Here is a 15,102-nt window from a genome sequence, read left to right as displayed (position 1 = left end):
CATGGGAGTAATTTATGTGAAGGCATGGCATATAACCTGTCTGTTTCTGTTACTAAGAGTTAGAGTTTACTTTAAAGTCATAAAGAAACAACTAGAAGATACATAGTTACTAGAGCTTTAGTAAATAGCATTGTTATGCAAAAGACTGCAAAGCTGTGAGTTTTTGTTATAAACAATTGGCCAAGTGCTCATGTAGGTACAATTCAGCTGGAGGAGTTCCAAATATTTCAATCTGTAGCAAATTTGGGTTAGTGTCTCTGGGCAAAGGTATGAAAAATCCTGTTTGAACTCTAGATCTTTGATTTCCATTTTACTCAAGGTTAGAAGAAACCGACTATTTTGCCATCAATGGTCATTATGAATCACCATTCAATTCCCAGAAAAATGATATTACAGAGAACATCTCAGTGAAATTTACTGAAAAGTCAAGAAGAAAAAAAGAAAGAAATAAAGGAACATAAACTGAGCTAACTCAGTTTACTGATTGTATATATAACTCAGTTTACTGATTGATTACTGAAGTTTACTGATGAAGAATTGTGGACATTTGGGGTTTTATGGTTCTCTATTTAATTTTAAGATGGTTTAGCATGGGTAGGTTTGTTTTTTTGGTTTGGTTTGGGTTTTTTCCCACCTAAGTTACATCATAGAATCATAGAATCATTTAGGTTGGAAAAGACCTTTAAGATCATCAAGTCCAACTGTTAATCTAACTGCCAGGTCCATTTTTAAACCATGTCCCTAAGCACCACATCCACATGTTATTAACACTTCCAGGGACTGTGATTACACCACTTCCCTGGGCAGTCTGTTCCAATGCCTAACCACTCTCTCTGTGTGAAGAAATTTTTCCTAATGTCTAATCTAAATCTCCCCTGGCACAACTTGAGGCCATTTCCTCTTGTGCTGTTGCTTGCTACCTGGGAGAAGAGACCAAACCCCACCTTGCTACAACCTCCTTTCAGGTAGTTGTAGAGAGCAATAAGGTCTCCCCTCAGCCTCCTCTTCTCCAGACTAAACAACCCCAGCTCCCTCAGCTGCTCCTCAGAAGACTTGTGCTCTAGACCCTTCACCAGCTTCGTTGCCCTTCTTTGGACACGCTCCAGCACCTCAATATCCTTCTTGTAGTGAGGGGCCCAAAACTGAACACAGTACTCAAGGTACGGCCTCACCAGTGCCGAGTACAGGGGCACGATCACCTCCCTGGTCCTGCTGGCCACACTATTCCTAATACAGGCCAGGATGCCATTGGCCTTCTTGGCCACCTGAGCACACTGCTGGCTCATGTTCAGGCAGCTGTCAACCACCACCCCCAGGTCCTTTTCCGCCGGGCAGCTTTCCAGCCACTCTTCCCCAAGTCTGTAGCGTTGCATGGGGTTGTTGTGACCAAAGTGCAGGACCCGGCACTTACCCTTGTTGAATCTCATACAGTTGGCCCCAGCCCAACAGTCCAACCTGTCCAGGTCCCTCTGTAGGGCCTTCCTACCCTCCAGCAGATGGACACTTCCCCCAGCTTGGTGTCATCTGCAAACTTACTGAGGGTGCACTCAATCCCCTCATCAAGATCATCGATAAAGATATTGAACAGAACCAGCCCCAATACATCATATATATTAAGATAAAATATCAGTCTTTAACATAACTTTTGTTCCTGTCAGAAGAGATCCTGCTTCACTAACCTGGTCTCCTTCTATGACAAGGTGACCCGCTTAGTGGATGAGGGGAAGGCTGTGCATATTGTCTAGTTGGACTTTAGTAAGGCTTTTGACACTGTCTCCCACAGCATTTTCCTAGAGAAGCTGGTTGCTCAAAGGCTTGGATAAGTGCACTCTGCACTGGATTAAAAACTGGCTGGACGGCCTAGCCTAGATAGTGGTGGTGAATGGAGTCAAATCCAGTTGGCGGCCGGTCACAAGTGGTGTTCCCCAGGGCTCAGTGTTGGGGCCAGTCCTGTTCCTGCTCCTGCTCGCTAAGGGGAGACCTTATTGCTCTCTACAGGTACCTGAAAGGAGGTTGTAGCGAGGTGGGGGTCGGTCTCTTCTCCCAATTAACAAGCAATAGGACAAGAAGAAATGGCCTCAAGCTGCGCCAGGGGAGGTTTAGGTTGGATATTAGGAAAAACTTCTTCACCAAAAGTGTAGTGAGGCATTGGAAGAGGCTGCCCAGGGAAGTGGTTGAGTCTCCATCCCTGGAGGTATTTAAAAGACGGGTAGATGTGGCGCTTAGGGACAAGGTTTAGTGATGGATTTGGCAGTGCTAGGTTAACGGTTGGACTCGATGATCTTAAGGGTCTTTTCCAATCTTAACGATTCTATGATTCTATGATTCTATGAAAAATGTAATAATTTGCTGAAGTAGACCACAAATTAATCCTATATATCGGGGAAAAAACCCTACCTTTGAAATAAAATATTTGTTTTGATCTTACTAAGATCACTATTAAGAAGATTTATGGTATTTCTGAATGCTAGATTTTCTTTTCCATTATTTTAACAATGATTGTGGGGCTACTTACATGAGTTGTAGGTAAGGAATATGGGAGTATGACTTCTATATGTTGAAATTGGAATTACTTCTTGCAAAAGTGTGGGGTAGCAGGTAGGGGAAAAAAACAGATTGTAATTACTTTGGTCACTTATGCTAGAAAACAAATTGAAAAATTAAAAAAAAAAATACTAGTAAGCAACGTGTCAATATTGAAAATACTTATAAGCCAAACCAAGCTATTAAAGCCAGCACAACATAAGCAAGGCTAGACTAACAAAAGGTTGAACTGCTGTCCCCACGAGCTGAAATTCTAGAAAATTCTTAGAGAGCCTTTTTTTTCTTTTTTTTTTTTTTTTTTTAATCCATCCATTTGAGTAATTTATAGAGCAAGTTTTTGCCAAGTTTCAAAATCTTGGAAATGAAATGAAACTTCATTGTTACAAAAGGTCAGTTTAGAGACACTGATTGTCACCTTGCTTTGTCAACCTTTCAGCAACAGAATATTAATAAGTATTGTATTAGCTCATGTCTTGACAAGGCAAAAAGACAATAACCTTGCCAATAGATGTCAGAGCCACTTTTTTTTTCCTTTGGCTCAGTTTTTGTCCTGTAATTTAATCCAGAGAATTATTAAGTGCTTGGAACAAATTTCCAGTCCTTAAATTGGACTAACGTACATAGTACATTTATATAGGATCTCGTTCCACCTGGATATAAGAGTTGGATGGGCAGATACAATGACAAAATATTGCTCTAGAAGGTCTGGGAATGTAAACCAGTTCTACAATTTTAATATCTTTAAATGTTTGGTGATTTTTGTGTTCGAGGCTTAGCCTCCATAATGGAACTTTGGTTTAAAGAACTAAGGCTCTAGATGCAGAGAAACATTATTTTGTAGGTTTGGGTGTTTCTTGCCTTCAAACTTAATTCTAATCTTCTTTGCTATAATTTTCTTAGCTGAAAATAAGAATTTATTTAATTATAAATATTACTACAGAACAAGCTTTATATGTCACATACAGAAAGATAAAACTAGTATTAATTTATCTTTAGTGTTTGAACATTATATATGAATAATTCACAGATTAATCATTATGTCAATTAAATAGATTAATTATTAAACAGAAAATAAAATACAGACATTCTCTTTCATCTGATTTATTTTGACTGACTCTTCATGTTGTTATTTTGGTTCTTTTCAATCCTTTGTTCTTTAAATGCTGTTCATTATTCAGAACATTTTGTTTCCAAATTGATTTAATGACTAATTTTTACACAACCTCTAGAGCATGCCTACTAATATATAGGCGTATACCCACACATTTGTTCTTTTACCTCCCCATCCACTCACTAAATTAAGTAGATAAGAGATTATGAAAAAAAATGGGCAAATGTGATCATTTAATAAGTTAATGTTTAATTCAAATTAACCTTTAAATATTCATTTATTCAAAATTTATCATCATTGCTTCATTTTATATCAAAACTAGCCAGTTTATTAATAAAACCAGAAGATTATTTTGTGGAGGAAGTGTAAATGCCAATTACATGTGCTGTTTGGAGTATAACATGGTATTTGGATTTCCAGGTAAATTAAAATATAACAGACAGTTGACCACAGTGAGAATATGGTTTGCAATGCATTATTTAGAGAACATGATATTTGGTCTTATGCACTGTGAACACGTTGATGAATGTGGTCACATTTTTCCAGTAGTTTGATTAAAGAGACACCGAAGTAATCTTTTAAAACTGTACCCACTTAAACAAAATCCTATTTGCTCCAGAGAGAATATGAACTCTCGCCTTCTGACAGCACAGAAGTTTACTCCAGGGACACTAAAGTAACAAGCCAGCAGTAGCATAGGACATCAAGCTTTCAATGAGGCTGAAAACCCTGGCTACAAAGCACAGTTGGCATTGTGCTGCATAGCTGTCAAAGTTGCCAATCCCATCTCAAAAGTTCAGTTTTATATGCCAGGCAGAGATATATATACATACACACTCACACACAGATGTCTATTTTTGAGATATCCAAGTCCTGTACTGTAGTGTATGAATCAATACTGCAACAGTTGTAAACATTAATGGACACAGTAGCTGCTTCCTTAGCTGCAGCTAAGTAATTAACTGGCAAGAGCTGTGATGAAAGATTGCTGCCCTCAGAGAGAGTGACGGCTGTTGGAGGTAGTTCAACGACAGCAGTGTAAGGAGACATTGCCAGGAGGCCAGACCCAGAAAGACTGTGAGAAAGGGAGCAACAGGTTAAGGACGAAGAAGAAAATAGGAAGACGGGCTTCTTGTGGTCCTTGCAGTGCTTGAAGGGTGTTTGATCAGGATATCAAAAGAGGAAGAAGTTCTGAAAGGCTGCTGTGCCCTTGTGAGCTGCCATGCCTGGCAGAGCAAACCCTCACACAAGACCTTCTCAAGGAATAGGAGTAATATTTATCCTGCTTTCCATGTTTCTGCTTAATCTCTCATTACTGACTGCAATGGCCAAACATACTCTTTTTTTCTTTTTTTTAATTTGAATACATTTCAAAGAGAGTGAAGCGTGTGATCTGACAGCAGCAGTTTTATTGTGTTTCAGCTTTCTGCAAAGGCTTTTATTTCCCTCTGTTTTGTAGATTTTTTTGTAATAGACATTTTTTCTGAAAGCATTTTTGTATTCTTTCTACTTGCACTGTGGGAATAGCGAGCATAAACTGTATGGTATCTGCTGCTAGAAAGACAGGTTTCAGATCTTAGATATGTAATGTCTTATTACAATTCAGCTATAGGAGTACTTTTTAATATGCATGTAGCTATATCAGATTACAAGTAGAATTTCTTCACCCAGTCTTAGGATACAAATTAATACTCTTTATAAAATGAAATTTAAAAAAAAGGTTAATTCCGCACCGTCATTCCATTGTTCTTAATTCTTACTCTTCTATATTCCCTTCTATCAATGTATCTGAAAGCTTTTGGCTAATGATGCAGGACCTGGTCTCTGAATCTCAATGGGCGTCTTATCCAGTGCTTTGTCCTGTGCCCTCTTCCCTCTCCTCTTCTTTATATTATAAATACTTCAGGGAATGGAACATCCTTTATTTATGTTTGTACAGTGCTATGTTAATATAAAGTGCCATAAGTATATGTTGGTTTTAAATATTTATATTCTACTCATAAAATTCAGTGCAGTCAGCAAAATACTGAAGTAGAGGATCAAAATTTCCCTAAATGCCTCTCTCACAAGCATCTTCAGAAGGACCTTGTTTATCTGTGACAAAGAGGTGGATGGAAGAATTAAATATTTAATAGATTTTTACTTCACGGGCTGCCATGGTTTTTTTTATAAATAAAACACTTTTCAGAATGAAATATCAAGGTGCGTTTTGTCTATATGAAACTATCTTTATATCTGCTGCACCAACACTGTTCATGAGAGAACTATACTAATGTTGACATAAGAATAGTGTATTCCACCTGTTTCTTCAAATCACCTATGATTTTGTTAAAAATATATTTTTATTCCATATCTTATATCTAATTTGTTTATATAGTTCTGACTTCTGGAAATATCCAGTGCTTATGATGAACAGGAATACAGTTTTGCAGTTTTTAGCCAGTTAAGCACTTCTAAGTCAATCTGAGTTTTGATAAAGGAAGATTTACAAGATTAGGGACAAAACTTAAATTTTAATTTTGTCTCAACTCTTCCTAGGCAGCAAAATAAACATGAGTAATAATAAAGTCATTTCAATTTCCCAAAACATTACCCACAGCTTCATGATATGTAATAAACCTGGATTCCCTTCCTGTTCTAAATCAAATCAGAAATCTTCCACTGATTTCGAAGAGGTTGGAGCTGGGATTGTAAAGCTCAAGAAAAAAGTATTTTGAGCAAAAATCTCTGCTGATTTAGGACCTAATTGACAAAAGGACTTGGGTATTGAATGTGGGGTCATCTGAAATCCCAGCCTCCAGACATTTTGCCCAACATATGCTTAAAATTTTTAAAGGCATTACTGGTTTTGACATCCAAGTTCCCTAGGGGCCTAAAGTTCTGCTTCTAAACATACCCAGAAATGTTCAGTCAAGTCGAGTCTCTTAACAGATTAACTCTTATCTCATATTTCAATTCTACTAGGATATACCATATAGACAACTCTATGCTTACCTTATCTAAGAGAGAATACAGCAAATAATCTGCTTTGAGGTTCAAGTGCTTTTAAAATACTTTGTAAGAATTAACCTTAAGCTTTTGCAATTTCAGTGGCATCAATTCGTCAGAGCATAAGCACGATCTTGTAGGAGGAGACCCAAATAAATGTTTAGGTCAAGCGTGACATATTTCTGTATACCAGTAACTAATAGGTTTGTTTGTTTTCTTCTTAGGGCACATTGAATCCCTACTGTGTGCTGTGGGATGATTCAAGAACGTAAGTGACAGATGTTTGCTTCTATTGCTATGGCTCAAATATTACAAAGTACCTAACAATATTTAAGTAGTTGGTCAGTAAATGGGTTGGTACGAGGGCAGGGAAAATGAATGTTCCACAGAGTGAAAGTACTGGATTCTCCAGTCACTTGACTTCCCTTCTGCAGCTATGTAAATTGAAATAATACAATATCTCACCAGGAAGAGATTACTCACATGGTAATTTTAATCTGCTTTTTCAAGATTAAAATGAGGATGTCTAAGAACTGTAGTTCCTGGATGGTAGTTGCTGGGCAACAAGCAATTGGGTAAACGATCAGGCAGATAACTAAGGAAGGCTCCCATTTCTGTTACTGCAGGGAGAAATATCATTTTCAAGTGTGATACCCACAGCAATCTTCATTTTAGTTGGTGCAAATTTTCATTTTAGTCTGATAAAATAATAACTGTGTACTAAATAGTGAAAGCTTGCTAGCAGTCTTCTGTTAATTTTTTCAGTGTGTCCCTTCTGTAGCAAAACAGAAAATGTCGCTGTAAAGAAGTAGAGCAGTAAAATCAGTGTGGTTTAAAAAGAATTCCAAGTTTATGCAGTTATAATTTGCTGCATTAATCTTTCACAGTAAATCTTCCATTAAATTCAAGGTCAACTTTGCCTAAATACAGATTAAGTGATTCAAGAAGTATCCCTATATCGTTGCCATATTATTTTTTTTAAGGACGATGCCATACTTCTTGTCCGGGTATATTATGTTTGTCTTATACTACAGACTCATCTACAGTATTAGAAATTGTATGCCTGTGATTTTGTAAGTGCTTTTATCCTTGAGCCTGGGTTTACATCCGTACACTGATGGCTGAGAAACAACATTATAGTATAGAAAGGAGAAACTTTAGTTATGATACTAGATACTACTGGATTTGATGGATTAATAGCCTCATCCACATTGCAAATCCTGCAGAGCTGTGCTGTGCTCATATTCTTCCAAACTGGGTAATTTTTGCATAACCAGGATTTGGCAAGCATTTTGGAATAAACCCAACAAAAAGTAGTGTGCTTTTAGTTGAAGGTGGTTAAGTAATCAGTAGTCTATGCTGAGATGGGTATTTTAAATTAAGTGCTTTTCAGATGAAAACTGTGTTTGCTTTTATCATCGGCATACAGCCAGCAGTAACCTCTAATGGGTTTTGCGACCTTTTTAGCCACTTATCCCACGTCTCTATCTGCATGCATTGCAAGTTCACATTTGGTAAATGATACTTTCTCCACTGATCTTGTCGGTTTAATACTTCTCCAACAGCAGGGGAAGATTTTTCTATATGGGTTTTGGGCATGCTTCTCAGGAGACTGATCAGTGATTAACAGTTTCCTGTCATCCACCCTTGAAGAAAGTTCTGGATCTGTGAGCTGTTTACTCAAACCAGGTCATCAAACCTATCCTACTGCCATTGCTATCTGTGACAATTTGAGCATCCTAACTTTGGCAAAAGCAGTTCTAATCCATTCGTTCTATGAGATTCAGTGAGTCTTCCCTGTGATGGTATTTTATAAGGTTTTCCATTTATCAAGCTCGCAGGCTTGTGCTCTCTCCATAGGCAGCTAGTCAAATGTGTGTACAATATTGAGACAGTGCAACTAAAGAATAGAATATTATGCCATGTATTATAAAGGGCAAACTCAAATCCAATAATTCAGCATTTTATTTCAGTTGATTCTCCCAAAATATAGAGCACATCTGTCTGTGTTGATTGAAACCAGGCTGTTTACGAGTTCTGGTGCTTCCTTTGATATTCCCAGCTTCCCTACATGAAGCTGGTAGCATCAATGGTATGAAAGTGGTGACTTTTTTCCCCCTCAGAAATCTGACTCATATCTTCGTCCTTTCAGAAAATATATTTGAAATGTTGCCTTCAGTAAAGTCTTAGGATACTGAATGCTTCTCCTTTCAGTGCATGGGAAAATGTGTGGAATATTCATAATTGATGTTCTGAGGAGAAACAATTTAGTTCCTTAAACCAACCAAATAAAAACTCAAAAAAGAGTTGTATCTTTTCTGCTTTGCATTGTTTGGCATGAACAAACTATCCCTGCTGTCAGGAACCGTTTGTGATACATTAATTCCAGTGTCTCAGTCCAGAAAGAGAAAGAAAGTTGGTCAGGTACTAGGGCTGACTTTCCCACCCCACAGAATTGATTTTAAAGATTTTAAGATGAAATGAAACCTCTGAAAGTTTTTCTTCTGTCGCTTCTACCTTTCTGGAAAGAAAAAGAAGGGAGAGGGAGACAGCAGAGACAGTCTCAACCAGCAAGTAATCCCATGTTAGAACATTTACTTGGGGACCTCAGGGACCAGCCCTTCAAGTTTTTCTTTACAGAAGTTACTTGAGGAGTCTGAAACACACTTTTCAGCTTCACAGGAGCAGCCCATGCCCGCTGAGCTGTTGGCTCCTCTGGAGCATGTTACTCACAACGTGTCCTGCTGGAACTCTGCCATATTATTTAGGAAAATATTCATGGGTAGGGGAGCTGATTCCCAGCACCTCTATATTTAATTTTACCACTCTTTCCATGTGTTTGTCACTATGCCACAGCTAAATCTTAGCCATATCACTGTCAGTGTTTTTTTCCTAGCACTGTTTTGCTTTATGTAAGTCTGGGCAAGGCTGTGTAAGCCTGGGGGATCAAAGAATCCTTGTATGCATGCATACATTTCCATTTTAAAATGCCATTTACTGTGGCAGTTTTGTAGGCTGTCTGAACAGTTCTCTTGAACTTTGTTGCCTTCTCTGGTGCTTAATCTGTGATACTATGAAAGTTTGGCCTGACAAAGTTAGTCACTCATCTTAGTGGACCCAGCCCCTGGACTCTTGAACCAGGGTACAGAATTCAAACCACAGTAAGAGGCTGGAAGCTAAGTGCCATAGTACTGAGCATCATGAGTACCACCCTCACATGCAACCCTCAGCTAACCATCACAATGACAGAATGGTAGATGGGGTGGACATGGTGGGTCACTGGAAGGAGGTGACATCTCACATGGGAGTTTCAATAGTCACCGCAGTCATGCAGCTGGTGTTCATTCTTTTAGAAATGTGTTGGACATAACGTGGGCACATGTGCTCTCCACAAGACAGTGTCAGCTGTTGCTGGCATGGTCCACAGCTGTATGCGGTGCAACATGACATCTCACAGCACTGGGTAAGGAAAGAGCTTTAGCATTCTAGGACTCTTTTCTGCCAGATGCTGCAGAAGGATGTTATAACAGTATGGCAGCCTTTTATTTGTCCATATGTGTGCTCATAGCAGTTTGTGCCTGCTGAATATACAGTTGGCAGAAGTACAATGCAGTTAGCTGAAATTTTTAATACTGCAAGGATTTTGACCTGGTTCAGTTTTAGTTTAGGGCAAGTGGTAGGTCTGCTCTATTTTTTTTCCCCCTTGCCATACAAATTTACATTGACAGTGGTTTAGATTTCCTACCCTGAAGCTATGTGAAACTATGAATACCTATATATGAGAAATGAGAAATTGTATACATTTATATAACTTCAGGATTTCACACCAGACATATTATAACATCCTCCATTGAAAAGACAGTTAAAAAAAAAAGTTTACAGTTACTTTTTTTTTAATTATCCCCTAGAGCTTTTAATTATTTTTCTTCCATTGTCCCTGGATTTAGCTGTGGAGAAATAGTCCGTAAAGGAATTTGTTCAATGCAAATAAAGAAGAGTCTACCAGTCAATGGTGACTTTCTCACAGATTTGCCTATAGGGCAGAATGCAACTCAGCTTTAAGATATAAGCTTGCATGCATACCAGCAAAACAACTTTTCCATTTTGTTGCTTAGTGATAAAATTGACAGGGAACACTGATCTGCTTTGTCCCTTTCCTCTCCACTTTTTGTTTTTTAAAACTACCATGTTGGACCATTACAGTTATTCTTTGTTTGGCCTAGCCTTGCAAGCCTTTGAAAATATGTTCAAGATGACTCTTTATAGCCCATGTCAAAGGGTTTCAAGCTAATCAAATAATTAGAATATCCTACATCAGAATTTGCCTCTGGAAATATGAATAGTAGCCTCTCCTTACTTTATATTACTTTACAGTCATATTATTTTTGTCACCAGGAAGATATGGAGGAAATAGATTTTTCTGTAAGTAGAATAAAAATTGAATGAGAGTAATTCATGTAAGTATAGTTTGGCAATATATGCCAGCTGGAGCTTTGCTTGTTCCATTGACTTCAGTCAGACTTGTTGGTCCAGCTCTTCAGTCAGACTTTGCTTCTTCCATATTTTTCAAGGCAGAAAATTTGCTTTCTGTTTTAGCTTCTATGCTTATGTTTGTGAATGTAATGGAAGAGTTAATGTTAATGAACTTATTCAAAAGATAAATGCCTTCTGGTGTACCTACTTTTATGAAGAACTTTCATAATGGAACCTGTGTAATAGCACACTACATAATCTTCTGCTCCTGGTAGGTTTGCATAAAGAATTGAAAGACTCTACAGAATCATATTCTTTTTCATTAAAACAGTATGGAATGAAAAACTTGATCCAAACTCCCTTGCAGACAACCAAAAGGCTTTGACTGATTTGAATCAGATCAGATCAAGTGGCAAACCACTGCTCAAATCATGCAAGACTTTTAAATTTAAAAATTTTTAAATTTACGAACTGCTAAGATTATACTGTAACAGAGGACTACTTAGTTCTGAAATATGTATGTATTGTACAATATAAAATGGAGTGCCTTTATGTTGAAAAAGAGTCAGACCAAAATTTTCTTTGCTTAAGTCATACACAAAATGAATCAGTATATATGGGAGGAATTTATAATTTAGTTCTTTTTTATAACACTGCTCCACACTAACACCTACACGGCCATGAACAGAGCTTACATGGCCTGCTGAGATTTATAGCAAAAAAAGGAAATCAAATTAATTCTTGCTAATAAGTTCACTTTCTTTTTAATTTTTGCTGGCTGATTAATCAACTCCATTTGTTGAGAACTCAATTGCTATTTATTGCCTTTATGTAAATGTAGATTTTCAGAAACTAAAAATAGTGGTTTCTTGTAATAACAGGCAATTATAATTCTGAAATGTGAATAAAAAGAACTAGTGGTTGTATCTTCATAATCAAATTTAAAGATTTGAATTGGACTTTTGACAGATTTTTTAGTGTATAATGAGGGCAGAAGATAATTAAGCATTTTGAATAAACTTTAGAACAGAAAACAAATTGGTCATAATTTGGTTTTGTATCCATGTTTCCAGAAAAATTCATGGATGTTATCAAGTCAAATAAAATGTGATCGTTGTTTTCCCTAGTAATACCTCACCAAGAAATGCAGCAGATGGTATCTGTGAATCCAGCATGGTGCTGGACTTGAACTGACTCTTGTAGAGGAAAACAGTGTTTGCCAAACCCAATAGAGCTTCCAAAAGTACAGTATAGCACAATTACAACTGCAAAAGTTTATCGACCTTTCTAACACACTCTTAAAGTGCGTCACACCTGTAGATTTAGAAGCAATTTAACACAGATGTTGGTATCATCCTCCCTGGTTTACAGATAGGGGAAACTAGGGCATTATGAAAGGAAGGCTGTTTGTCCAAGGTCACTCATCAAACCCTGCTAGAGTTAGAGTTCCAAATTCCTGCCTCTTAACTGAGAATGCTCTCTAGCTGTTCTCAAAGCCGATATCATTTCACTGCCATGATGCAGAACTCTAAAGGTTAAATAGTTTTATAATGATATTTCTGTTTTTTTCTCATTCATTCTGATGAGCTCATGAATGTTGCCAGTCCTAGAGAATTTAGCTCTGTTTACCCAAGAGAAGTAGTGCAGCAGCTCTAAAGGTCCTTGTGTTATGCCATTCTTAAACAAAACCAAAATCTACTTGTGTCATGAAAGAAGATGAAAAATCTGGGGAATATTGCTTATCCATGTGAGAAGAAGCTGTGGGAAGTACCCTTCCACCATTCTCTCCTATTCATTTGACAATAGGGGCACAGATCCTGCGCATAAATTGCTTTTAAGTAAATCCCGTTGTGTAGTTTTGCACAGACATATATTTGTTACTTTTAAACTTATTATTTGCAGTCAGTACAAAAAAGACAGAACTACAACTGGTATAAATATGCCTACTTTTAGTAATATGATGATGAGAATATAATACAAGGCAATTTTGAGCATTTGCAGAGTGTGGGGTTGCTTGTCTTTTTACTTCCAAATGCATGGGTCTAAATCTGATTGAAGTCTTCTGAATTAATAACTATTCTCTCTGATAAATCAGACATCATGTAATTCATCAAAGTCTGGTCTGTTTTTCTACAAGAATGTTGTTTGTATGGCAAAATGACCGTAAAATAAATGTTTGGAATAGTGTTTTGAAATGCATCTTAGAGGGTGTCCCCCAGTTATGATTAAATTGTGCACAGGTGCATCAAACACAGTATAACCAGCCAATCAAAAGAGGTGATTATATTGTTGTATTCACCACTGGTGCGGCCTCACCTGGAGTACTGTGTGCAGTTCTGGGCCCCACAGTTTAAGAAGAATGTGAAGGACCTTGAATGCATCCAGAGGAAGGTAACAAAGCTGGTGAAAGGGCTGGAAGGCATGTCCTGTGAGGAGTGGCTAAGGACTTTGGGCTTGTCTAGTCTGGAGAAAAGGAGGCTGAGGGGAGACCTCATTGCTCTCTACAGCTTCCTGAGGAGGGGAAGTGGAGAGGGAGGTGCTGAGCTCTTCTCCCTGGTATCCAGTGATAGGACATGTGGGAATGGTTCAAAGCTGCACCAGGGGAGGTTTAGACTGGACATTAGGAAGCATTTCTTTACTGAGAAGGCGGTCAAACACTGGAACAGGCTTCCTAGAGAGGTGGTCGATGCCCCAAGCCTGTCAGTGTTTAAGAGGCATTTGAACAACGCCCTTAATAACATGCTTTAACTTGGTCAGCCCTGAATTGGTCAGGCAGTTGGACTAGATGATCATTGTAGGTCCCTTCCAACGGAAATAGTCTTATTCTGTTCTGTTCTGTTCTATTCTATTCAGTTGTTCTTGAATTGTCAACAGTGAAATTGTATCTCTGCGTGATAAAACTATAAAACTCCCATCAAAAACAAACACATGCCCAGTTTATATCTGCCGTATTTTATCAAGCACTGTCACAAGTATACACCTTTAATGCTGTAACAGCATCTCACGGACCTCACAGGTATCTTTACACATAATTAATCTTTTGCTGAATCTCTGTGGCATAGTTGAGCAAAGTGAGCAGATTCAATTAAATCTCTTCCTGGACCAGTCACTAGAGGGAAGCAAAGACCTTCACGTGCCTATTCATGACGTCAATCGATGTCTTTATGTCCTCACTGACAAAATCTGCTCAGTATTCAATGTAAAATTTTGGAAAAGACCTATTTGGTGCAAAGACACCCCTCAAAAAGAAAAGACAAAAATATATTTCTGTATGGTTGACTTCCAGAGGCCATTGTCATTAAAAAATAGAGTTATTTTCATGAATGATGTTTTGAGAATTTGAATCTAGACAAGACGCCTGTTGCAGAGTGGATAAAGAAGATGGGCTTAAGACTTTCATTCTTTGAAGCATCCCAATATTCAGAAAAATGCATTGAAATGTTAGTAGCATAGTAGCTATGCACTTGCATCATTTATGTGTGACAAAACCTAGGATAAAATATACCAGTTTCTTGGTATCTTTTTGTTGATCCTCCCTTAGTTATCCACGCTTCCGTTCCATAGTATTTTGCCTGTAGTACTCAGAATCTCATCCTGCATAAACAGTTCTTTGGTGTATACCAGGTAAACAGATCAAGAGAACATAAAGTCATTAAATGAGGACTAGTTCATCGTGCACTCCATTTCAGCACAGAGAAAGAATAAAGTGTATATGAACTTATATTTATCTTCCAATTTATGAGGGGTTTTATGTGGAGTAGGTCTACCATATACTATGTTTTTACTGTATTTAGTTCAGCCCTGTTCTGTTTCCTGAGAGTACAAGTCAACATACCATTCTCTCCTATGAGCTAGGCTGGTTGAATTCCTTTAAAACAGAAACAGTAGAGGCCAACATTACATTTTCTGACATTTGTTTAATGGAATATACCTTATATAAACTGAATTTGCTATAAAACTGAAATGCCCAGAGACAAGGATAAAAT

General features: G+C 37.7%; 1 protein-coding gene across 1 annotated transcript in view; it reads left to right on the top strand.

Annotated features, from left to right (window-relative positions):
• ADGRB3 (adhesion G protein-coupled receptor B3) overlaps positions 1 to 15,102 on the top strand; it is a gene marked incomplete at both ends in the record, with an annotated part of 462,480 nt that overhangs the window by 272,416 nt on the left and 174,962 nt on the right. The window contains one exon of the mRNA XM_082307720.1: positions 6,868 to 6,911. Coding sequence (XP_082163846.1) covers positions 6,868 to 6,911 — 44 coding nt within the window. The remainder of the gene's footprint in view (positions 1 to 6,867; positions 6,912 to 15,102) is intronic.

The sequence above is a fragment of the Platalea leucorodia genome, assembly GCF_965183815.1.
Source record: "Platalea leucorodia genome assembly, chromosome: 3".
Taxonomy (NCBI): Eukaryota; Metazoa; Chordata; class Aves; order Pelecaniformes; family Threskiornithidae; genus Platalea; species Platalea leucorodia.
Note: the sequence above shows the minus strand (reverse complement) of the source record. Positions and strands in the feature narration are given on the sequence as shown.